General features: G+C 39.6%; 1 protein-coding gene across 4 annotated transcripts in view; it reads right to left on the bottom strand.

Moving 5' to 3' along the window:
- The window catches only part of tnrc6b.S (trinucleotide repeat containing 6B S homeolog), a 92468-nt gene extending 68377 nt beyond the window's left edge, over positions 1–24091 (bottom strand). Inside the window, exons 1-3 of one of the 4 annotated variants that reach the window (XM_018261197.2) lie at positions 23947–24091; positions 22615–22766; positions 16359–16455 (exon numbers count right to left, since the gene is read on the bottom strand). In XM_018261197.2, coding sequence (XP_018116686.1) covers positions 16359–16393 — 35 coding nt within the window. In that variant the 5' untranslated portion in view covers positions 16394–16455; positions 22615–22766; positions 23947–24091. Of the gene's footprint in view, positions 1–16358; positions 16456–22614; positions 22767–23748; positions 23896–23920 lie in introns of those variants that run through there. The other 3 variants (XM_018261201.2, XM_018261198.2, XM_018261199.2) reach the window with 3 other exon arrangements.
- Between the last annotated feature and the right edge of the window lie 1251 nt (positions 24092–25342).

Here is a 25342-nt window from a genome sequence, read left to right on the forward strand (position 1 = left end):
CTAGAAGAGAACTATCAATTTGACAACCAGCTGGATGCAAGTCCAAAACAAGCACATAAGTATGTTACAGTAGAGGTAAATTGGGGTGAATTCCTTAATCATTTAATGTCAACAAACCTGACTGAATGAATGCATAAAGTTGGTAGAAAGCTACCCACAAACTGTTAATTTGAAACAAAATCCATGCATACATACGTGTGCATGAGGATCCATGTTGCATTCCCTAATTATGTCACTCAGTCAGGACCATTTAGCTCTCAAAATGACATTCTATCAAAACCTTTGTAGAACTCTACAGACAATATGACAATGCCCATTTATGTGAAAATGATTAAACAATACAAACGATAGATTAGGAAAAATAGAAAGCAAAATAAACGTGGAATATTTTCACTATAAAAGACCATATTATGGACTCAAAACAAAATCAATCAAGAATAACAGTCAGATGAAAGTATACAGTATACTGTAGCAGCTTAGCCTCCATTTATTTCAAATAGTGCAATTTGTCTGTTGCAACCTCTAATAATGAATGGCATTTATCTGTAAGAGCAGCACATGGGAGAGATTATCCTAATCAGGTGCTAATCCCTCCTGCCTGCCATGATCACTGGCAACTGCTAGTTATGGAATGGGATCTGCAACAATTCTTTGCTTTTTGTGACAAAGCCCTTGGGATAAAACATACACAAAAGGGTACAAGTAATATTACAGGTATGGGACCCATTATCCAGAATGGTCGGGACCTGGGGGTTTCTGGATAATGGATCTTTCCGTCATTTGGATCTCGGTACTTTAAATCTACTAAAAAATCATATAAAACCATATAAACCCAATAGGCTTGTTATGCCTTCAGTAAATCTTAATTATATCTTAGTCTGGATCAAGTACAAGATACTGATTTATTATTAAAGATGGGAATTACTTTTAAAATTGTAATTATATGATTATAATGGAGTCTATGGGAGACAGCCATCTTGTAATGGATCCCATACCTGTACATTAAAGTCACTTACTGAAAGGGGTGGTTCAACTTTAAAGGGACCCTGTCATCAGAAAACATGTTTTTTCAAAACACATCAGTTAATAGTGCTACTCCAGCAGAATTCTGCACTGAAATCCATTTCTCAAAAGAGAAAACAGATTTTTTTTTATATTCAATTTTGAAATCTGACATGGGGCTAGACATTTTGATAATTTCCCAGCTGCCCCCAGTCATGTGACTTGTGCCTGCACTTTAGGAGAGAAATGCTTTCTGGCAGGCTGCTGTGTAACTGAATGTTTCTCAGTGGGACATGGGTTTTTACTATTGAGTGTTGTTCTTAGATCTAACAGGCAGCTGTTATCTTGTGTTCGGCGCCTACACGCGCCTAAGTGAGTACAGCCCCATTTGAAATAATGACATGCGTCTATTCCTGCGCTCCCCTGCGGCTGAACACCAAAAAACGGAACGCAGGGGAGCGCAGGTCAGAACGCCAGTGAGTAAGAGCCCTTAGGGAGCTGCTATCTGGTGCATACAGCGGTGTGAAAAACTATTTGCCCCCTTCCTGATTTCTTATTCTTTTGCATGTTTGTCACACTTAAATGTTTCTGCTCATCAAAAACCGTTAACTATTAGTCAAAGATAACATAATTGAACACAAAATGCAGTTTTTAAATGAAGGTTTACGTTATTAAGGGAGAAAAAAAACTCCAAATCTACATGGGCCTGTGTGAAAAAGTGATTGCCCCCCTTGTTAAAAAATAACTTAACTGTGGTTTATCACACCTGAGTGTAAAGCCATTTCTAAAGCTTTGGGACTCCAGCGAACCACAGTGAGAGCCATTATCCACAAATGGCAAAAACATGGAACAGTGGTGAACCTTCCCAGGAGTGGCCGGCCGACCAAAATTACCCCAAGAGCGCAGAGACAACTCATCCGAGAGGCCACAAAAGACCCCAGGACAACATCTAAAGAACTGCAGGCCTCACTTGCCTCAATTAAGGTCAGTGTTCATGACTCCACCATAAGAAAGAGACTGGGCAAAAACGGCCTGCATGGCAGATTTCCAAGGCGCAAACCACTTTTAAGCAAAAAGAACATTAAGGCTCATCTCAATTTTGCTAAAAAAACATCTCAATGATTGCCAAGACTTTTGGGAAAATACCTTGTGGACCGACGAGACAAAAGTTGAACTTTTTGGAAGGTGCGCGTCCCGTTACATCTGGCGTAAAAGTAACACAGCATTTCAGAAAAAGAACATCATACCAACAGTAAAATATGGTGGTGGTAGTGTGATGGTCTGGGGTTGTTTTGCTGCTTCAGGACCTGGAAGACTTGCTGTGATAGATGGAACCATGAATTCTACTGTCTACCAAAAAATCCTGAAGGAGAATGTCCGGCCATCTGTTCGTCAACTCAAGCTGAAGCGATCTTGGGTGCTGCAGCAGGACAATGACCCAAAACACACCAGCAAATCCACCTCTGAATGGCTGAAGAAAAACAAAATGAAGACTTTGGAGTGGCCTAGTCAAAGTCCTGACCTGAATCCTATTGAGATGTTGTGGCATGACCTTAAAAAGGCGGTTCATGCTAGAAAACCCTCAAATAAAGCTGAATTACAACAATTCTGCAAACATGAGTGGGCCAAAATTCTTCCAGAGCGCTGTAAAAGACTCATTGCAAGTTATCGCAAACGCTTGATTGCAGTTATTGCTGCTAAGGGTGGCCCAACCAGTTATTAGGTTCAGGGGGCAATTACTTTTTCACACAGGTTTGGATTTCTTTTCTCCCTAAATAATAAAAACCCTCATTTAAAAACTGCATTTTGTGTTTACTTGTGTTATCTTTGACTAATAGTTAAATGTGTATGATGATCAGAAACATTTTGTATGACAAACATGCAAAAGAATAAGAAATCAGGAAGGGGGCAAATAGTTTTTCACCCCACTGTATGCATATGTATATGCATAACGCCACAGCAGTGGTTTGTAAGTAGGCAATTTACACAGTGTGAGGCACTTTACTATCGGATTTGCTGTATATGAAGAACATCTCTTCTCCTTGCATTCACCTTGATTTGTCTTTCTTCTGTTAATTAGTAGCTGCCCAAGGAAAAGGGGAGCACATTCATAATTTTTTTCACACACAGGGTGATATTCCCGTTAATTGAACGTATTACGCTATGCTTGTTTCTAATTTCTGTTGCCACAGGCGCTGATCTCCTTATATATATGCCCTAGGGAATACATATATATTTACTCTGGACTTTTATTTACAGCTGAGGGACTGTGAAGGGATCGGCAAGAAATACCTAAGAGACTGACATTTTTTACCAAATTGCATGTGTAAGCAATATATGTTTCATTGCATTTTATCGGTGTTCGGCACTTAGATGTGCCTGTGTCAGTATAGGGCCATGACAAAGACTAGGCTGCATTTCATCCCATGTTCCCCTACGGTGAAACGCAGGAAAATTAAGCATAGGGGAACAGGAAATGCCCATTTCTAATGGCCCTTATAAACAGAAAAAAAGCAATTCCATCACACAGGCTGCAGACAAAGGGGGTTATTTATTAAACTCCGAATGTCAAAAAAATTTTAGTGAAAAAAAAAACCCACCAATTTTTCAGGATTTATTATACCCGGAGAATAGAATAGAAAAAGTCCAAATCCGAAAATCCAGCATCTCAGAAACTGCTGAGGTTGCATATAAGTCAATGGAAGAAGTCCAGAAGATATCTTGATCTGCGCTGGTTTTCGTGCAATAATACAAAGATTTCGTGTTTTTCTGGCAAAAATCTGAGTTTTCAGGGGGGAAAAAAAAAATCAAAACAATTTGTATGATTTTTTTTTTCCACAAATTTTGCAGGTTTTCCCCCGAACAGGAAGTTTTCAGGAAAATATATTGATAAATAAGGGGAAAACCCCTTGTGGATTTGGTCGGAGTAGTTTTCAGAAAATAATTAGATAAATTCGGACTTTGATAAATGGGCCTCTCCGTGTACGAAATGGAGCATCATTTATATGAAACATTTTAACCAAAAATGGCATTGGAATAGATGTAACAGATGCACAGAATGATATAACCTCTTTAAAAGGAAGAGGACTTAACATCAACAGCATGCATGGAGCTTATACCACACGTGCAGCTTTCATTTCTATGGGAAGCACCAGCAGACAGTCTCAAGCACATGCCGCAGCTTACAGAATAATTGTGTGGGTGTGTGGGTGTGTGGCGGGGGGGCGTTCTTGAAAATTGTGCTTCAAAAGTTAAATAGGTTTATAGAACAACTATTTCTATAAATGTTGTTTGTTTAAGCTTACAAAATGAATACAATGCAAGCCTAGGATTCCCTTTGTATTAATTATGATTGATTTGGCTGTAATTGTGCCTGCAGCAGGAAGAGGCAGAAGCTTGTACTTTCCAGACAAGTGGTTTGTTTACATGCCGTTGCCACCTAACAGGTATATGCTAACAGGGCAGACAGTACAAGAGTTGAGCTGCCATACCATTAAGCTGTACCTTACTATGGTATAGCTTATTGTGCTCCAAAACACATATAGGCATGTTAACTGGTTCCTGTTAAAACGGACAATAGTGTGTGCATGTGATAGGGACCTTAGATTGTAAACTCCGCTGGAACAGGGACTGATGTGAATGATGAAGGATATCTGCAAAGTACTGCAGAATGTGTTGGTGCTATAAAAAGAACAGTAAATAAATAACATATGGGTGAGTTGATACTGCTGCCCTTAGCCTGTACAGTATGAGGGTATACAGGGGCGCTCCACCAATGAGGCGAGCTGAGCCGCTCGCCTCAGGCGGCAGCGCCAGAGAGGATTCCAGGGGCGGCAAAAAACCGCTTCTGCACCTTTAAGAGCCGAATTTCCGGTTTTTAAACCGGAAATTTGGCTGCGCTATTGCGAGAGAGCGCAATTGCGCTCTCCGCAATCGTGATCCTGCCTCCCCTCCCGACAGGTAAGTCGGTGCGGGGGGGGGGCGGCATTGCAGGAGCCGCCTCAGGCGCTGAGGGTATAGTTTAAAGGGGTGGTTCATCTTTAAGTTAACCTTTAATTTAACTTTAAGTATGTTCAAACCAACTTTTCAATTGGCCTTCAGTTTTTTTTTTTTTATAGTTTTTTAATTACTTGCCTTATTCTTCAAACTCTCCTCAGCTTTCAAATTGTGGTCACTGACCCCATATAAAAACAAATGATCTAAGGCTACACATTTATTGTTATTGCTTTTTATTACTTATCTCTAGATTCAGGCCCTCTCCTATCCAGTCTCTTATTCAAATAAGTGCATGGTCGCTAGGGTTATCACTCTAGCAACCAGATTGCTGAAACTGCAAACTGGAGAGCTGCTGAATAAAATAGCTAAACAACTCAAAAAAACTCAAATAATAAAAAAAAAAATTGCAAATTGTCTTAGAATATCACCCTCTGAATCATTCTATAAGTTAACTCAAAGGTAAACAACCCCTTTAGTGTAGGACATAACATTCCTTCTATGTATATTTGTATTTATAAAAGGGTAGTGGCCACCTTGCTGCTCCTCTTCACGAGTTCAGGGTATGTAGTAGCCAGAAGCCGGCAGAGTAAGGTCAATGGTTCTAAGCAGATTTTCAATTGGTCTTCATTATTTATTTTTTATAAATGTTTAAATTATTTGCCTCCTTCTTCTAACTCCTTCTTCTCCGCTTTCAAATGGGGGTCCCTGACCATCTAAAAATTAATGCTCAGTAAAGCTACACATTTATTTTTATTGCTACTTTTTACTGTGGAGAGTAGGTAGAAGCGGTATCGGCCAGCCTGCATATCACCAATATGTGCAATATGGTTTGCCAGCTTTCATATTTTTTACATTAGATAGAACAGTATATTTTACTTTGTGCACAAACCACTCTGTAAATGTACTATGTTTCAACTCAAGCAACATGCACATATAGTTTGCCTTTTCATATCAGCCTATACAGGAGCAGTGCCCAATGTACCGTAAGCATTTAAAAGAAAAAATGTTACATATAAAAGGTGCAGCATGCACATAATGCATATATTAAAGAAATAATTTAAAAATGTGGTAATTTTATATCTTACACAGTTACATAGTTAAATTGGGTTGAAAAAGACAAAGTCCATCAAGTTCAACCCCTCCAAATGAAAACCCAGCATCCATACACACACCACTCCCTACTTTCACATAAATTCTATATACCCATATCTATACTAACTAAAGAGTTTAGTATCACAATAGCCTTTGATATTATGTATGTTCAATAAATCATCCAAGCCACTCTTAAAGGCATTAACTGAATCAGCCATCACAACATCACCCGGCAGTGCATTCCACAACCTCACTGTCCTGACTGTGAAGAACCCCCTACGTTGCTTCAAATGAAAGTTCTTTTCTTCTAGTCTAAAGGGGTGGCCTCTGGTACGCTGAACCTTTTTATGGGTAAAAAGGTCCCCTGCTATTTGTCTATAATGTCCTTTAATGTACTTGTGAAGTGTAATAATGTCCCCTAGCAAGCGCCTTTTTTCCAGAGAAAACAACCCCAAACATGACAGTCTAATAATAAGTCTTCCATCCCTCTAACCAATTCAGTTGCACGTCTCTGCACTCCCTCCAGCTCATTTATATCCCTCTTAAGGACTGGAGTCCAAAACTGCACTGCATATTCTAGATGAGGCCTCACCAGGAACCTATAAAGAGGCATAATTATGTTTTCATCCCTTGAGTTAATGCCCATTTTTATGCAAGACGGAACTTTATTTGCTTTAGTAGCCACAGAATGACATTGCCCAGAATTAGACAACTTATCTACAAAAAACACTAGATCCTTCTCATTTAAGGAAACTCCTAACACACTGCCATTTAGTGTATAACTTGCATTTATATTATTTTTGCCAAAGTGCATAACCTTGCATTTATCAACATTGAACCTCATTTTCCAGTTTGCTGTATTTATTATTATATTAACACGAACTGCCTTTGTTCCCAGACAAAGATAATGTTTTTTGCAAAAGCATGTTAATAAAAAAAATCTTATTTTATTTACTTCTAACATTGAGTACAATTTTCTTGCTTGTGTAGATGCACCTTCATTGAACCTTTCTTTTCTAAGCCCTATAGCAGTTAAGGGAGAGATCCCTTAAGAGTGGAAAGAGAGAGAATATTCCTTCTGTGTGATGAGGGTGGTGGCCAGCCAAAAATGGCCAGCAATGGAAAAATAGGCATGGCTTTAGCTGGCATGAACTCTTGCTCATAAGCCTGTACAGCCAGGCCATGAAACTGACAGCATAGGTATTCTCATGTACAAAAAGCAGCAGATGTTGAGTATTATTAAATTCATTTAAAAGAATTATACTCCATGTGTTTCCTTATAAGACAGAAGGTATATATACCTTAGTCAGATTGCCAGTCATTCCTTCTTCGCATAACTGCATGGATGGGGCTAGCAATATTATACGTAAATAGAATCACAGCACCATCCAAAGCGTATTTTTTCTTAAAAAGCCTTTATTGCATTCTCTGGCTTGGATCTCGAATGAACAACGTTTCAGGCCTATGTGGCCCTTTGTCAAGTTGACAAACTTGACAAAGGGCCACATAGGCCTGAAACGTTGTTCATTCGAGATCCAAGCCAGAGAATGCAATAAAGGCTTTTTAAGAAAAAATACGCTTTGGATGGTGCTGTGATTCTATTTACGTATTGTTTATCCGGTTGGAGTGGACAACCCTGCACGTGCACCATTTCGATAAAATTTTGGTTTGGGTGAGTGCTGACCAATTACTCCATTGCTAGCAATATTATGGCAGACAGATTCTACACAAGTTTCAAAGAAACAATAAAACTAGCAGCTATAAAAAAAGAATTTACTGTATTACTGAAGTTCAGCTCACACTGATTTGGACAATGTTAATACAGAGAAAAATGTTCTGTTCATGGAATAAGCTATAAATTAAGTACAATTGATTGGAAGTAAAACTGTACTTACAAATAGGGTATAGTTTGCTTTTAAATAAATAAAATGATCTCCGCAAACGTTCCTATTCAAACTGCCAGTTTAAAGATGAGACTGGACTGCTTAGTCATACAATGTGGACACTTCCAAGTAAGTGGCTTGTTTGAAGAGCCCCTTAGGGGGCATTTTGGTGCAATGGCATCAGCTAACTGTCCAAACAAAACAACAGGATGGCTGAATTATTAAATTAACCCTTTCCCTGCCAGCCGTTTTGTCCTAGATGCGAACATCTACTGCCAAGCAGTTTTTAGATATTTTGCACTCTTTCACTTTAAGGGCCTTTCCTGGGGTGGTCTTTTAGTTAACCCAGGAAAACAATATATTGTTTTTTTCAGGACAACCTGAACTTTCACAATATGCAAGAATTTTGGTGTAATTCTACTTCTCTAAAAAAATATTGGATTCTAAGTGTCAAATAAAATGAAAAAAATCATGTTGCACGAAGAACAATCACATATATCAGAAACATCATTCATTTTACGTACGAGAACACAGCTGATTTAGAAAGGTCTATGTCTCCTGAACGCGACAATACCAAATATATATAGTTTTATGGAGATTTCTCACTTGTATAGCTCAAAATCTACAAGCAGTACACAACCAAATTTCCAAAGCAACACTCCCCAAACGGCATACTTTTGATTTCAAGGCCAAACATTCCACTAACAGTAGGTTTACCCAAGAAAACTACCCATTACTAGAAAGAACAGATTCTGGTGAATCAAAAATGGGTAGAAATATCTTTGTACTCCAAACCACCAAGTTGCAATTGTTTCCTAAAGTTATAGTGTTTTATAGAAATTGGTGAATTTTTTGAAAAATGACCTCAAAGCTTCCACTCTACAGCAACATATCTCCCACACATCATTAGGTATCAATGTAAAACACCCCAAATATAAAATCCTGGGTCCACTGAACAGTTTGATGCCCAATATGAATAGATGTACCCAAGCACGTGGCATAGGAGGCCCCAAAAGGAAGACCCCCCGTTTGTTCTGTAATTTCAGATACTGCAAAATCAACACATTTACATCGTTTTGGGGGGCGGCAAAGGTAGAAAACAGTACGTTCACCCCAGAAAACCATATATTTTCGGAAAGTACACATTCCCCTGAATCTAAATTGGGTATGCATGTCTTTCTACGCCAAAGTACCAAGCCGCAAATCATTCCTAAATTTGGTGATTTTGGGGACATTTCCAAAAATGACTTCAAAATTTCGACCCTGCAGCATCGTATTACCCACATACTTTTAGGTATCAAGACAAATCACCCCAAATATGAAAGCCTGGGGTCCTCTGAACAGTTTGATGCCCAATATGTATAGGTGTACCCAAGCACGTGGCGTATAGGGGCCCCAAAACGAAGACCCCCATATGGTCTGTCATTTCAGGTACTGCAAAATCAACACATTTACATTGTTTTGAGGGGGGCAAATGTAGAAAAAAGTAAGTTCACCCCAGAAAACCATATATTTTCGGAAAGTACACATTCCCACGGATCTAAATTGGGTATGCATGTCTTTGTACTCCAAAGTACCAAGCCGCAAACCATTCCTAAATTTGGTGATTTTGGGGACATTTCCAAAAATGACTTCAAAATTTCGACCCTGCAGCATCGTATTACCCACATACTTTTAGGTATCAAGACAAATCACCCCAAATATGAAAGCCTGGGGTCCTCTGAACAGTTTGATGCCCAATATGTATAGGTGTACCCAAGCATGTGGCATATAGGGGCCCTAAAAGGAAGACCCCCATATAGTCTGACATTTCAGGTACTGCAAAATCAACACATTTACATTGTTTTGGGGGGGCAAAAGTAGAAAACAGTAAGTTCACCCCAGAAAACCATATATTTTCGGAAAGTACACATTCCCACGAATTCAAATTGGGTATGCATGTCTTTCTACGCCAAAGTACCAAGCCGCAAATCATTCCTAAATTTGGTGATTTTGGTGACATTTCCAAAAATCACCTCAAAATATCTACCCTGCAGCATCGTATTACCCACATACTTTTAGGTATCAAGAGAAATCACCCCAAATATGAAAGCCTAGGGTCCTCTGAACAGTTTGATGCCCAATATGTATAGGTGTACCCAAGCACGTGGCATACAGGGGCCCCAAAAGGAAGACCCCCATATAGTCTGTCATTTCAGGTACTGCAAAATCAACACATTTACATCGTTAGGGGGGGGGCAAAAGTAGAAAACAGTAAGTTCACCCCAGAAAACCATATATTTTCGGAAAGTACACATTCCAACGAATCCAAATTGGGTATGCATGTCTTTCTACGCCAAAGTACCAAGCCGCAAACCATTCCTAAATTTGGTGCTTTAGGTGACATTTCCAAAAATCACCTCAAAATATCTACCCTGCAGCATCGTATTACCCACATACTTTTAGGTATCAAGACAAATCACCCCAAATATGAAAGCCTAGGGTCCTCTGAACAGTTTGATGCCCGATATGTATAGGTGTACCCAAGCACGTGGCATACAGGGGCCCCAAAAGGAAGACCCCCATATAGTCTGTCATTTCAGGTACTGCAAAATCAACACATTTACATCGATTTGGGGGGGGCAAAAGTAGAAAACAGTAAGTTCACCCCAGAAAACCATATATTTTCGGAAAGTACACATTCCAACGAATCCAAATTGGGTATGCATGTCTTTCTACGCCAAAGTACCAAGCCGCAAATCATTCCTAAATTTGGTGATTTAGGTGACATTTCCAAAAATCACCTCAAAATATCTACCCTGCAGCATCTTATTACACACATACTTTTAGGTATCAAGACAAATCACCCCAAATATGAAAGCCTAGGGTCCTCTGAACAGTTTGATGCCCAATATGTATAGGTGCACCCAAGCATGTGGCATATAGGGGCCCTAAAATGAAGACCCCCATATAGTCTGTCATTTCAGGTACTGCAAAATCAACACATTTACATCGATTTGGGGGGGGCAAAAGTAGAAAACAGTAAGTTCACCCCAGAAAACCATATATTTTCGGAAAGTACACATTCCAACGAATCCAAATTGGGTATGCATGTCTTTCTACGCCAAAGTACCAAGCCGCAAATCATTCCTAAATTTGGTGATTTAGGTGACATTTCCAAAAATCACCTCAAAATATCTACCCTGCAGCATCGTATTACACACATACTTTTAGGTATCAAGACAAATCACCCCAAATATGAAAGCCTAGGGTCCTCTGAACAGTTTGATGCCCAATATGTATAGGTGTACCCAAGCATGTGGCATATAGGGGCCCTAAAATGAAGACCCCCATATAGTCTGTCATTTCAGGTACTGCAAAATCAACACATTTACATCGATTTGGGGGGGGCAAAAGTAGAAAACAGTAAGTTCACCCCAGAAAACCATATATTTTCGGAAAGTACACATTCCAACGAATCCAAATTGGGTATGCATGTCTTTCTACGCCAAAGTACCAAGCCGCAAATCATTCCTAAATTTGGTGATTTAGGTGACATTTCCAAAAATCACCTCAAAATATCTACTCTGCAGCATCGTATTACCCACATACTTTTAGGTATCAAGAGAAATCATCCCAAATATGAAAGCCTAGGGTCCTCTGAACAGTTTGATGCCCAATATGTATAGGTGTACCCAAGCACGTGGCATATAGGGGCCCTAAAAGGAAGACCCCCCCTTGTATGTTCTGTCATTTCAGGTACTGCAAAATCAACACATTTACATCGTTTTGGGGGGGGCAAAGGTAGCAAAAAGTAAGTTCACCCCAGAAAACCATATATTTTCGGAAAGTACACATTCCCACGAATCTAAATTGGGTATGCATGTCTTTCTACTACAAAGTACCAAGCCGCAAACCATTCCTAAATTTGGTGATTTTGGGGACATTTCCAAAAATGACTTCAAAATTTCGACCCTGCAGCATCGTATTACCCACATACTTTTAGGTATCAAGACAAATCACCCCAAATATGAAAGCCTGGGGTCCTCTGAACAGTTTGATGCCCAATATGTATAGGTGTACCCAAGCACGTGGCGTATAGGGGCCCCAAAACGAAGACCCCCATATGGTCTGTCATTTCAGGTACTGCAAAATCAACACATTTACATTGTTTTGAGGGGGGCAAATGTAGAAAAAAGTAAGTTCACCCCAGAAAACCATATATTTTCGGAAAGTACACATTCCCACGGATCTAAATTGGGTATGCATGTCTTTGTACTCCAAAGTACCAAGCCGCAAACCATTCCTAAATTTGGTGATTTTGGGGACATTTCCAAAAATGACTTCAAAATTTCGACCCTGCAGCATCGTATTACCCACATACTTTTAGGTATCAAGACAAATCACCCCAAATATGAAAGCCTGGGGTCCTCTGAACAGTTTGATGCCCAATATGTATAGGTGTACCCAAGCACGTGGCGTATAGGGGCCCCAAAACGAAGACCCCCATATGGTCTGTCATTTCAGGTACTGCAAAATCAACACATTTACATTGTTTTGAGGGGGGAAAATGTAGAAAAAAGTAAGTTCACCCCAGAAAACCATATATTTTCGGAAAGTACACATTCCCACGGATCTAAATTGGGTATGCATGTCTTTGTACTCCAAAGTACCAAGCCGCAAACCATTCCTAAATTTGGTGATTTTGGGGACATTTCCAAAAATGACTTCAAAATTTCGACCCTGCAGCATTGTATTACCCACATACTTTTAGGTATCAAGACAAATCACCCCAAATATGAAAGCCTGGGGTCCTCTGAACAGTTTGATGCCCAATATGTATAGGTGTACCCAAGCACGTGGCGTATAGGGGCCCCAAAACAAAGACCCCCATATGGTCTGTCATTTCAGGTACTGCAAAATCAACACATTTACATTGTTTTGGGGGGGGCAAAGGTAGAAAAAAGTGCGTTCACCCCATAAAACCATATATTTTTGGAAAGTACACATTCCTGCGAATCCAAATTGGGTATGCATGTCTTTGTACTCCAAAGTACCAAGTCGCAAGCCTTTCCTAAATTTGGCGATAAAAGCAACTGTTTTTACATTTCTGAAAATCGCCTAAAAATATTGCAATTGGCCGCATTTATCTCACCCAATTTCTTACATACAATTGTAAAACACCATAAATATTGATGCCAAGGGTCTACTGAACAGTTTGATGCCCAATATGCATAGATATACCAAGGCAGCTGGCATGTGCGGACCCCAAATAAAAATAGTGAATATGAGTTTTCTCCGCTGCCCATTCGCCTTCTGTGAACATAGACCCTTGACTTCATATTATTTGCCTCAAGACCCTCCTAACAGCAATGACCCCCCAAAACCATACATTTTTGGAAAGTACACATTCTGCCGATTCCAACAAAGATAACGACGTCTTTCTACACGAAACTACCAAACTGCAAAGCTTTTCTAAACATATAGGTTTTTACAACATTTCTGAAAATCGCCTAAAAATGTTGCAGTTTGCCGCATTTATCGGACACAATGTTTTACGTACAAAGAAAAATCTCTCTAAATATGGACGTCAGAGGTCTAATAAATAGTTTGATGCCCAATATGTATAGATTTACCAAAGTATGTGTTGTGTATGGACCCCAAATGAAAAACGTAACTATGAATTTTCACGCTAGCCAACTAAGCTGCAGAAAAGAGAACCCTAACTGTACGTTATGTGCCGTAAGACCCCCAAACTGTAAAAAGACCCCCAGAAACCCATATATTTTTGGAAAGCACATATTTTGGCGGATCAAACTAAGTAAAATCTATCTTTCTATACCAAAGCACCAAACAGCAAAACGATACTAAAGATACATAGGGAACAATAATGCAGGGATAAAATTGCAATAAAACCACAAAAATAGCGTAAATCAATGAAATAACAAAATAATTGTTCTGACAGCGTAATTAGTGGCCGAAATCGATTATCCAATAGTCACGCTGCCAAAATAACACGTTTTTAGGCAAAAAAAACAAAAGATAACAGTATAATGAATTCGTAAAAAAAAAAAAAAACACCTGTTTGTGTATACATATTTGTGCACTAATAAAAGTTATCTGAGTGTGCAAATACATGTAAATAAGTGTAAATAAGTGTAAATAACTGTACAAAAGGGACCAAGTGTGCTAAAATTAAAAAAAAAAAATTTAAAAAAATTCCAATCTTTACTAAAATGCATAAATGTACTGTAAGTATGTGTAGGTGCAGGTAAGTGTGTAAAAAAACGTGCACTTACCGTTTTTGGAGCAGGAGAATCGCTGTCTTCTTTGGAGGAGTCCTGGCAGCGTGTCTGCAGAGTTGCTGCGCAGCAGGAAGTGCGTGGGCGGCTCTGCAGGCAGGAAGAAGGTGAGTGTAGTAGCAGACGCTCCATGCGATGCGTCTGCTACTTTGAAGTCGGATCTGCGACAATCGAGTCGCAGATCCGACTTGACAGCCCCCCAGCCTCGTTGCCTAGGGGGCTGTCTTCTCTCCCCACTCTCTGCGGAGGCGGCAAAAGCCGCCGAAGCAGAGAGAGCGCTCAGCTGCTAAAGAACGTACAATGTACGTTCTTGGCAGCCTGAGCATTTGCCTGCCAGCACGTACGCCGTACGTGCTTGGCAGGCAAAGGGTTAAAGTATGGCTGGTGTTATGGGCAATCCTGAACAGGACAGACCTTACTCTCCCACCTTGCAGATCAGCAAAAATTGCCCCATGTGCATCCAGCTTGACTGTGATCAATACCTCAACAACTGTTGGAAGTTAGCTAGAATAAATGTGATAAATTAGCTGCCCAGAGAAAACTGAGCATGTGCAGTGTAACCGACACTCAAAAGTCTAAAAATGGGGAGCTCCTGTGTACAACTCTGAAGGCCTGGACTACTACTGTTATTTGACTGCTGAACCTCTCTGCTTGTACAGTAATTTATGTATATAAAATAAAGAATTTCTAACCGTTTTTATTTTTAGCCTTCGGTTTTCATTTAACACTAGGCACTAGTAATAGAGTCTATAACAATTTGACATAAACAGCGATAAAATTACATTTTAAAAATATTCATGGACTATTTCTCATGCAGAAACTCAGGTATATGCTCTTTAGCTGTTCATGAAACACAATTTATCTCATAAAATATGAGAAATCAGTTCCACATTAGCAGAGTAAAAAGTATGATTCTCTGAAAGGGTGCGCGACAAAATCTAAATATTTCTTACCGCTCATCTTGTGTAACATTGCAGTATTATATGTATTGTTTGTAGCTAAAACATTACATTCAACAAAGGGGCTTCAATGTCAAGCATTAACCTACTTTATCTTACATACAGCAACATAGAAGGGCTTCAGACAGCCAAGCCCAGAAGGTAAGAACTGGGAACTAAATTGGGCTGCCATATGTGGGAAACTACAGGTCTATGCTGTACATGCACCTGTATAAACAGATGAGGACTGCCATACTGTTTGACTCAACTTAAGTTAGCCAAAGACATGCAGATTTTAACCTTGTATCCGACAAACAATCGTACGTAGTAATCTTCCGACCTGCCACTAACCATTCCGATTAAATAAAGTAATCAGATGATGTTCTGGTTGGGACAGCAATCGTATGAAAGTTAGATTGTTATATCGTTAGATAGGCAATACATGCAGTGATATAGTTAGCTGACAGATATCTTGGTGACCATACTTTAGTAATGCCAGGTCTACTTTTAGTGATGATGTCCATTTATGATCTACATGCATAAAGCTTTGTTAGCATAATGTTCTATAGAAAATATTACCTAAATATGGATTTATCAGAAAACGCATATTGCAATACTTAACTATTTCTATTTCTTCTTTCCTATAGCCTTAATATAATAAAGATCTGAATGAAAAGATTGAAATAGGAGGTGATTTTGATCATCTGTTTGTTGACGATGTCTTAAGATCTACTGATCACCAGCTAAAGGTCTTATGGTAGATCCCGATCTAACTTTTGGACACCCCTGTTTTAATCTGTCTGATCCACTAAACAACCAATCGCAATGGCACAAAAAGGACGTTAGGATGATCCACACATGGTCTGGAAAAAAAACTTTATCTTTGTGTCTATGGCCAGCTTCTGGCTTCTAAAGAGCAGCGCTAACCTGCTCGTTGTCCTAAGTGCCAAATGGAATGCCTCTGCCTAGGCAAAATATATACAAGCTACACAATGTATAGATTATGTGCAGACAAATCATGTAAATTGTAAATACTTGCTTTTATATAATTATAAAACAGCTGTAACTATATGAATGTATTGCTTCAGCAAGAGCAGTTTTCCTTGATGCCAACATGTCAATAAGAATTCAGGGATTCAGAGAATAAATAATTTTCTTCTACTGACCTGGGAACAGCTTTCTTCAAATGTTTCTCCCTCATTCGTCTGCATGGAAAAGAAAAAGTGTGCAAAACCGTGTGCAAAAATCACACGCAGGTACTGCCTGAAAGATAAGAGGACCCAGGTCATAAACTTGTTAAACATGAAAGGGTATCATAAGGCCAGTGCCTCACAAGGCTGATCCTCTGCCTGCGTATAAATGCAGGCCAAGAATCAGTCAATCTGGAGGCACTGCCTTCCCCTTGCCAAAATGAAAAATCAGCTGCGACAATGCACTAGTGACGCTTCGATTTCCGAAGATGCACAAAGTTTCCTTGTGAGTCAACTTAGGAAATCGAAGCGCCACAAGTGCCATTGCACTGGTGTTTTATCATTATAGCCAGCGGAAGGCAGGAGGAAGACAATTTGGGGAGATTATCGACTCAAAGAAGAGGCGATTAGTCGGCAGGTGACCAAGTCTTCCCGAATGTGGCCATGTCCTTACTCACGAGCACTTGTTCCTGCACTCCCCTGTGCCCAGTTTAAATGTGTTCAGCCGAGTAAGGGCAATTCATTAAAAGCAATCTCTCACAAAGAAGTAAGTAACCGCCAAATTCAGGTGGAACATATAATGCTGCGTTCATCCTGCATTCAAGCGCATGCATAATCATGAGTACGTGCCCATAAGAAAAAGTCAGCTATGTTTAGTCCTGTGCTCCCCCTCGGCTAAACACATTTAAACTGAATGCGGGGGAGCAAAGTGACAAGTGCTGGTGAGTAAGGCACATAAGTAAACATACTGTACAGATACAACAGTTTTATATGCTATTGGCCTTGACTGATAATACTGGCAATAATTTACTGGGTTATTCTCATAACACAATCCAGGTATAGAACGCATTACAATCACAAATTGCTCTAAGTATCTATCTTGGAACCAAGATAACATGCATGAACAATAAAATTGGAATTTGTGGGATTGTGGCACATGTATGCAATAACTCCCTAAAATTGCAGATCTTGAATGTTAAGGTCAATGAGACAACTGCCATAAACTCAAACTGCATGCCACATGTGCATTTCCTTACATAATACCACATAAAGGTATGGGATTCATAATTAGAAATGCTTAAGACAGGGAATTGTAGGTTTTGTAAAAAAAAATTATCCTCTGCCCTTAAAATATGTCTGTCTGCATTATAGCTCATGTTACACTATGCATTTTCACAAAAAAATCAGATCCCACCTGATGTCACCCCATGTATAATAACAGATGTGAATGACATCTGGGACACAGTTTAGGCCAGAGAATGCTCAATTAAAGGTTTTCAGGCACAATTCAGAAATGCTTCAATGCATAGTGTTACATTAGCCTACTAATAGGAAATGTTGACAACATATGCAAAACAACTGTCTGCATTCCTTTTGGAACTTGTCTGACAAGGATTTCGTTAGAGTGCTGAAAACACCTGAAAGTTGCCCATACCTGGCCTATATTTTATTTGAAAAACTGTTTCCCAGATCAGATTCTGGCGTTCCCTCCATGAATGAAAAATACATGTGAAGGATGATAGCTTGCACTAGAGTTCACTGAAGAGTATTTGTTACCTTTATATGTTATTCTAGACTGTGATAACTTTCAGTAGTGCTTTGTTGATCCATTAAAGAAATGGTGCAGAATTTCAGCACCACGCTAACTCTGTTCCACCATGTCACCAGCTCCACTGAAGGTTATGTGTGATCCCTCACAAACTGATCCTTGCTGAAACTTTCTAAGTGCACCCAATACAAATATGCCTGGACCATTTGTGACCATTGCAGCTAATATAATGCTATATGTAAAATTACTAAATTAAAGCAAGATGTCATTCTGCAAAGTCTAAGCTCACAATATCAGCCTTAACGGTTACACTGCAAATAATTCACTCTACAATATATAATTGAATTCCTGAACCAACAAGTGTATTTTTAGTTGTAATATAGGTGTGTAGGCAGCCATCTCAGGTCATTTTGCCTGGTCATGTGCTTTCAGAAAGAGCCAGCACTTTAGGATAGAACTGCTTTTTGGCAGGCTGTTGTTTCTCCTACTCAATGTAACTGAATGTGTCACAATGGGATCTGGATTTTACTATTGAGTGCAGTTCTTAGATCTACCAGGCAGCTGCTATATTGTGTTAGGGAGCTGTTATCTTATTACCTTCCCAGTGTTCAACTTGCAGTTACCTTCCCACTCCAACTTGCAGTGCAGCAGTAAAGAGTGACTGAAGTTTATCAGAGCACAAGTCACATGACTGGGGCAGCTGGGAAACTGTCAATATGTCTAGCCCCATGTCAGATTTCAAAATCTTATATAAAAAATCTGTTTGCTCTTTTGAGAAACGGATTTCAGTGCAGAATTCTGCTGGAGCAGCACTATTAACTGCTGCATTTTGGAAGAAAAATTGTTTTCCCATGACAGTATCCCTTTAACATCATCATTATAATATTTTTCCTGGGGGCTATATATTTGAGTGCTGGGGTTAAGTTGTATAGTATGTATTACAAGCCACACATACGTGCATGAGCTGCATTCTAGTGTGTTTCTGTATTATGGGGAGGTGGTGCTCTCCTCAATGCCTGCTCTCCCAAACCTGCCTAATGGTGTCTTTGGAAGAGATCATGCTAAATAAAGAGAAAAGCAGGTATGGTCTTTCTACCCCCAAGGATAGTATTCCCTTTTTTCACTTAGGACTGACGCATGGACACTGCTTGACGGCACGTCAGCTTATGCATACTTTGTACAAACTTTGTAACTAAATGTGGCTTCTTACTAAATGTTACCAACTTAACACACCTGGGATCTTTCAAGCACCTATAGATTGCAGGGAGTAGCTGCAAAAAATGAACTTATCGCGGAGTAGAGTTGAGAAGTCAGAAGCAGCTCTCTTCAAATGTCCTAATTTGTTAAAGCATAGGAAGAGCACCCTATACTTTGTACCATGACCCACAAATTGCACCCAGAGACATAACTCTAGTACAAAGTGGTGTCTAATAATTTATGCAACACTACTGTTTTCTGCATTCAGAAGGGAAAATAGATTAAGTGGCACATGGACATTCCCCAATGTGTGCCAGGATGCCAGGGAGCCCTGAATTTACCACCAGCCTGTGGCCCAACATCCCTGTAACATGTGCTGGATTTTTGTCTACAAAGTGTAGGGCATCTTGCATGCACCTACCATAAGTGTGGCCCCTTGCATCTGTGGAAATGGTAAACAACCTCATGTGTATGTCTGCTAGAATTAAACCAATATAACTCTTATGTATGCTGCTATACAACTTGGCAAGAAAAACGATCATCCAAAGTATATTTTCCCCTAAACGGAGAGCAGGAATTAGTGCAATGTTTATTGCGTGCACAGGACATCTATGCCTTACAAACTTGCATTTCTGTAAATAGACTTGAGATGCAGTATTGCTCCTTCAGCTGATGACATTGAGCAGATCATTACCTGACTAAGCCACCCAAAAGGCGAGCCAAATCAAGCTGATTCATACATTAAGTTCTCTGGTCAATGACTGACATGGAGAACTCATACATAGCAAACTCACGCAGAAAAGACAGCATTGACCCCAAACTTCACTCCAGAGGTACCAGTATTATGTTCAGACTGCCCGCCATTTTGCTGGTCTAGACAAGGTGCATTTCCCCTTTTCTCATTATCATTTCTCATCTATGAAGCTATGTACAAACAGCTGTAATTGTGGTAATGGCACTGAACAGCAACGGAGATCCAAGAATATTACCTATACAGGTATGGGATTTGTTATCCGGAAAGCTCCCATTTTATTCTAATAATCCAAATTTTAAATAATTATTTTCTTTTTCTCTGTAATAACAAAACAGTACTGTGTACAGGTATGGGATCCGTTATCCGGAAACCCATTATAAAGAAAGCTCTGAATTACAGAAAGGCCGTCTCCCATAGACTCCATTTTATCCAAATTTTTTAAAAGTATTTCCTTTTTCTCGGTAATAAAACAGTAACTTGTACTTGAACACAACTAAGATATAATGCATCCTTATTGGGAGCAAAACTCGCCTATTGGTTTTATTTAATATTAACATTATTTTCTAGTCAATTTACGTTATGAAGAAAATTACGGAAAGATCCGTTATCCGGAAAACCACGGGTCCCGAGCATTCTGGTACAGGTCCCATTCCTGTACTTTATCCAAACTAAGATATAATTAATCCTTATTGGAAGCAAAACCAGCCTATTGGATTTATTTATTATTCCCATGATTTTCTAGTAGTCTTAAGATATGAAGATCCAAATTATGAAAGGATCCATTATTTGGAAATCCCCAGGTTATGAATATTCTGGATAACAGGTCTGATACCTGTACAAAGAGACCGTTCGAATCCACCCTAATTTGCATATGAAAATACGCATCATCATGGGGAAAAAAATGGAAGTGGATTCAGTTTGTTCAGGCACACAGATTCATCAAAATTGTGCAAAGTGGCGGTGCAACCCTAATATATATATATATATATATATATATATATATATATATATATATATATATATATATATATATATATATATATATATATATATATATATATATATATATATATATATATATATATATATTTATTATACAAATTGGATTATGATGTAAAAAAGGATTCTTCACAACTACAACGAGTGCTGATCCTCCATTAATACAATACAATTGATGGTGCACCACTGGTCTGAGTGCGGGTACTGTGGGACATTATAATTATATATCTATCTATCTATCTATCTATCGAGAGAGAGAGAGAGAGAGAGAGAATGTACAGTTTTGCAGATAGGACCCTCTCCAAATCAAGACTCATTCATGTATAGCTTTATCATACATAGTGCAACTTGTATTGGCAGCAAGTTTATTGCTACAACACTTAAAGGAAAACTATACCCCCCAAACAATGTAGGTCTCTATAAAAAGATATTGCATAAAACAGCTCATATGTAAAATCCTGCTTCATGTAAATAAACCATTTTCATAATAATATACTTTTCTAGTAGTATGTGCCATTGGGTAATCATAAACAGAAAATTGCCATTTTAAAAAATAAGGGCCGCCCCCTGGGATCGTAGGATTCACTGTACTCAGAAACATACCAACAAACCATACATGTTAGGTCACATGAGCCAATTAACAGACAGAGTTCTGCCTTTTGCTTCCACACTTCTTCCTGTTACAGTTAGAGTTGTAGTATTTCTGGTCAGGTGATCTCTGAGGCAGCACAGAGACCATCACGAAATGGTGGCTCAAGGCAAGAGATGTAAAAGGGCAATATTTACTTAAATATATATTCCAGTTTGGTAAGATTCTTTAATATGCCGCTTAATATGATACGAACTATCTGTTGCTTAAGTGTTCATTTTGGGAGTATAGTATACCTTTAATCATTACCGGAACAAACAGTGTAAGAAAGGAAAGTAATACACTGTTATAAAGATGTTAGGTGGAAGGAAGTCAACAGAGCTTACAATCTAAGTTTGTATGAGGCTTATATTTTTTTTATCACATACTGGTTCCTCCTTTCTCAAGGATGAATTCACTGGGGGTGCCGATATTTTAAGTCTGCCATGGGACAACTGGGAGTTACAGGTAAGATGGCCATGTTGTACTATGCTACTTTATGCCCATGCCAGTGCAACAACCCCTTTAAATGTTAATGCTAGAAAAATGGTAAAAAAACCACAAATATACAACTAAAATTTAACTTGCGGTGTACTATTTGAACAATACGTTTTGTGAAGATGAACTACTCCCTTAGCACGTTCAGTGTCCTCAACTCTAGAACCTATGCATCTGGTGTAAACAGATCATAGGCTAATGTAATGAAGGACAGTTTCTCTGCTGGCTGAATATGCCTATTCCACCCTATGCCATCTTGCATGTGCAGTTGCTAACAGGATTTGTATCTGCCTGCTACTGAGTACATAGGGAGTATTTCAAACAGAAAATGCACACAAGTACTTTGTAGCTGAAATACCTGCATGTGGTGTGACAGACGGATAGTGTTCATGACTGCACACACAGGAAGGCATAGAGCAGATAGCTGCAAGCACACAAACTGCTCATTGAGTCATTTGCCATAGTGCAAGCACTGTAAATTCTACAATTCCAGCTGACTTTTTAATCTATCCTATGTTAATGTTTACAATATAGTAGAGAATATCAAAGCACCAGCAGAAGATATAGGGTTAAAATAAAAAGGCAATTTTAACACAAAATTTCCTACTTGTGAATAATACGCCGGTATCAGTGGATTTTCTGATGTTCTTCCTTGTTGAAAGTCAAATCGTGATCCCTTTCCCGGGTCAGATTGCAATTAGAGCCAGCAAAGTGGAGAATCCTGGGCACTGTCAAAGTACAGAGCAACAGAGAAAAGCCCTAGAGGAAAGAGAACAAAGAAGGAAACAATATAAATTCTGCACCTGACCTCTCAGAACAGATCATTGTGGCAAAATGAGACTAAAAGCGCTGCTGATGTGTGACTAAATACACACAGAATAATTGGAAATGCAACGGATGTTCTGGAAACAATCAATTGCCTAAACAGGGCATCGTGATTAAGCAGAAATATCTACTTTTTTCTCTAAGGGATAAAAAATATGAATTCACAATAAGTGTTTGTAAGGGAGGGGGTGATATAGTTAATCCAGAAACACTTGTCAGTATTTGTATTTGCTTTTGAAAGCAGTGTCTGTCTTTGCCTTTCTATTCTCTCCATTGGGAGCCTGATCATTCAAACAATGTAGCACAAGCCAAATGACTAACAGGCCTGTCTTGGTTAAAGGAGACCCGACCTGCCAGTGTTTCAGAAAAAGTCAGAACCAGCAGTGCAGAAAGGGACAAACCGATGTTTTCAACTGCAGTTGCACGACATAGAACTTTAAAACCGCTAAACATTGGCGATTAATATAAAGCGGGAATTGGGCATATTTTGAGGGGGGGTTATATCCCCTTAAATTGGGATGAAATCTTCTTTTTAGAATAGAAATCCCTGTAATCTTGCCATAGCCAAAGGGTACTTTGATTGATCACTTAAATACAGTGCTGGAATAGTAAGAAAGGAAAATATGGGCTATTTTTGCAGTCCACTGTGATATAAAAACTGAAAAGTAAACGTGCTGTTTATTGTGGAGGGATAAGAAGTCTTGTCAGCATGTTTGTAGAGGAAGACACGAGCTGCCATACTGCACGCTGCTCCTCCTGTCTATATGCAGCTCTGGCAATGACACTATTGCTATACTGAAGCTACAGGCAAACAATATGGAAGCTATTACAGAATTCTACGAATTGGGGAATAGGCAGCGGTTTTCTGCACAGCACAGGCTACATGAAGCTTGCACAACGCACATCAGGCCCTTACCGCTCTCTAAGGCTATTTATCTCGCCATTTATAGCCCACCTCAGAGGCCCTCCACACCAGCAGCTCTGTAAGGCCGCAGAACAAACACCTCTTGCCTGTCGTTATTGCAATAAGTGCCGGCCCTATCAGGCTCCCCTACCCACTTTCCCTTCACGGTGCCCTCATTTCCCACCTCACCAGATACCCGGTTACTCCCACCTCGGCCAGCACCGCGCTCTCCAGCTTGACTGCACCACAACAAGCTCCTCCTTCTGGTAGCAACACCACAACATGACTCGCTGAGATTACGCCCTCGAAATGTGCCGATTGGACCGCAGCTCCGAATTGTCTTGCGCTGAGTGGCTAGCCGTTGCTGTCATTCAACAAGGACCGCCTACAGTGCTGGCCTTAACCCTGAGTGGCTTGAAGCAACTAACTATCGGAAGCGACACAAGCGCTGTACCAGAGCCTTGCGTTCCACGCCTCGTTCCGAAGTGTTACTGAGGGAATGATGTCACTACAAGTGTTTTTCTTTCGACAGTGAATTCCTTGTGCAGCCATTTTGTTTCTGTCCCATATTTTACATTTCTGTAGTGCGGACCATACATCTTATGGCTGACAAGCGAACGGTGCTTTATGCATTCTGTACTCCTCTATTAGCCCTGGATAACTGCCTACACGATCTATCGTTCCGTATTGTTCCCTAAGAGGAATTCTGCAGACTATGGAGCAAACTGATCACTAGCTAAGGCTTGTTGCCACCCAGACTCGTACAGATGCCTGATGGCATTCCTATTAATAGCATGCCTCCCAACATTTGAAAATATCAGCTGTGCTACTCGTATTTTATGGTCACACACACCCAATTACTATGTTCATTTTACAAAATTTGGCAGATTATGGAAAGTTTGAGCCAGTGGAGTAACTAGATTTTGGGCCCCCTGCAGACACACATGGGAAGCCCCTCTCCTTCAGAGAACTAATGAAGCACATGCTAGCCAGGTCACATACCTCCCAACATTTTGGAAACAGGGATGGCAATTTGAACACATTTTTATTTTTATGTGTTATTACAGTTTTGCTAATTAAGGTGAATTGCCCTTTAAGATGTGAGTCTTACTTCTCCCTTAGCCTACCCCTATCATTACTAGTAGTTTCCTATATATTTCTATTGTATTCTTCATAAAGCTCTAATGGGTATCATAATATTATTTTTGACCCCTCAGGTATTATTTTTGACTACCCCGGGTAGCATGGGAGATAAGAGTGACAAGGAAAAGCAAGGGCCTAAAGCCAGAGGGGTTTACATCTGGGCCCTATGCAATGTACCCCCCAGTCCTGGCCATCACGTTTTGTATATTTAACCACCTCCTTTAAGCCAGGAGTGGACAAATACACCTACCCATAGGATGGTCACTGCCTAGATCTGGTCTTTAAAACTTTCTGCATTTAACATTGATCCTTTTCCTCTCTCTGATCACCATCTTATCTCTTTTTCTATCTTGCATACTCCCCCCCCTCTACTAACCCTCAACCAAAAATTCTGGTTCGTCACACCCACACTGTTGATATAACTGCTCTATCAGACTCTCTCAGTTCTAGCTTCTTCTCCATC

This window comes from Xenopus laevis, chromosome 4S, assembly GCF_017654675.1.
Source record: "Xenopus laevis strain J_2021 chromosome 4S, Xenopus_laevis_v10.1, whole genome shotgun sequence".
NCBI classification, from domain to species: Eukaryota; Metazoa; Chordata; class Amphibia; order Anura; family Pipidae; genus Xenopus; species Xenopus laevis.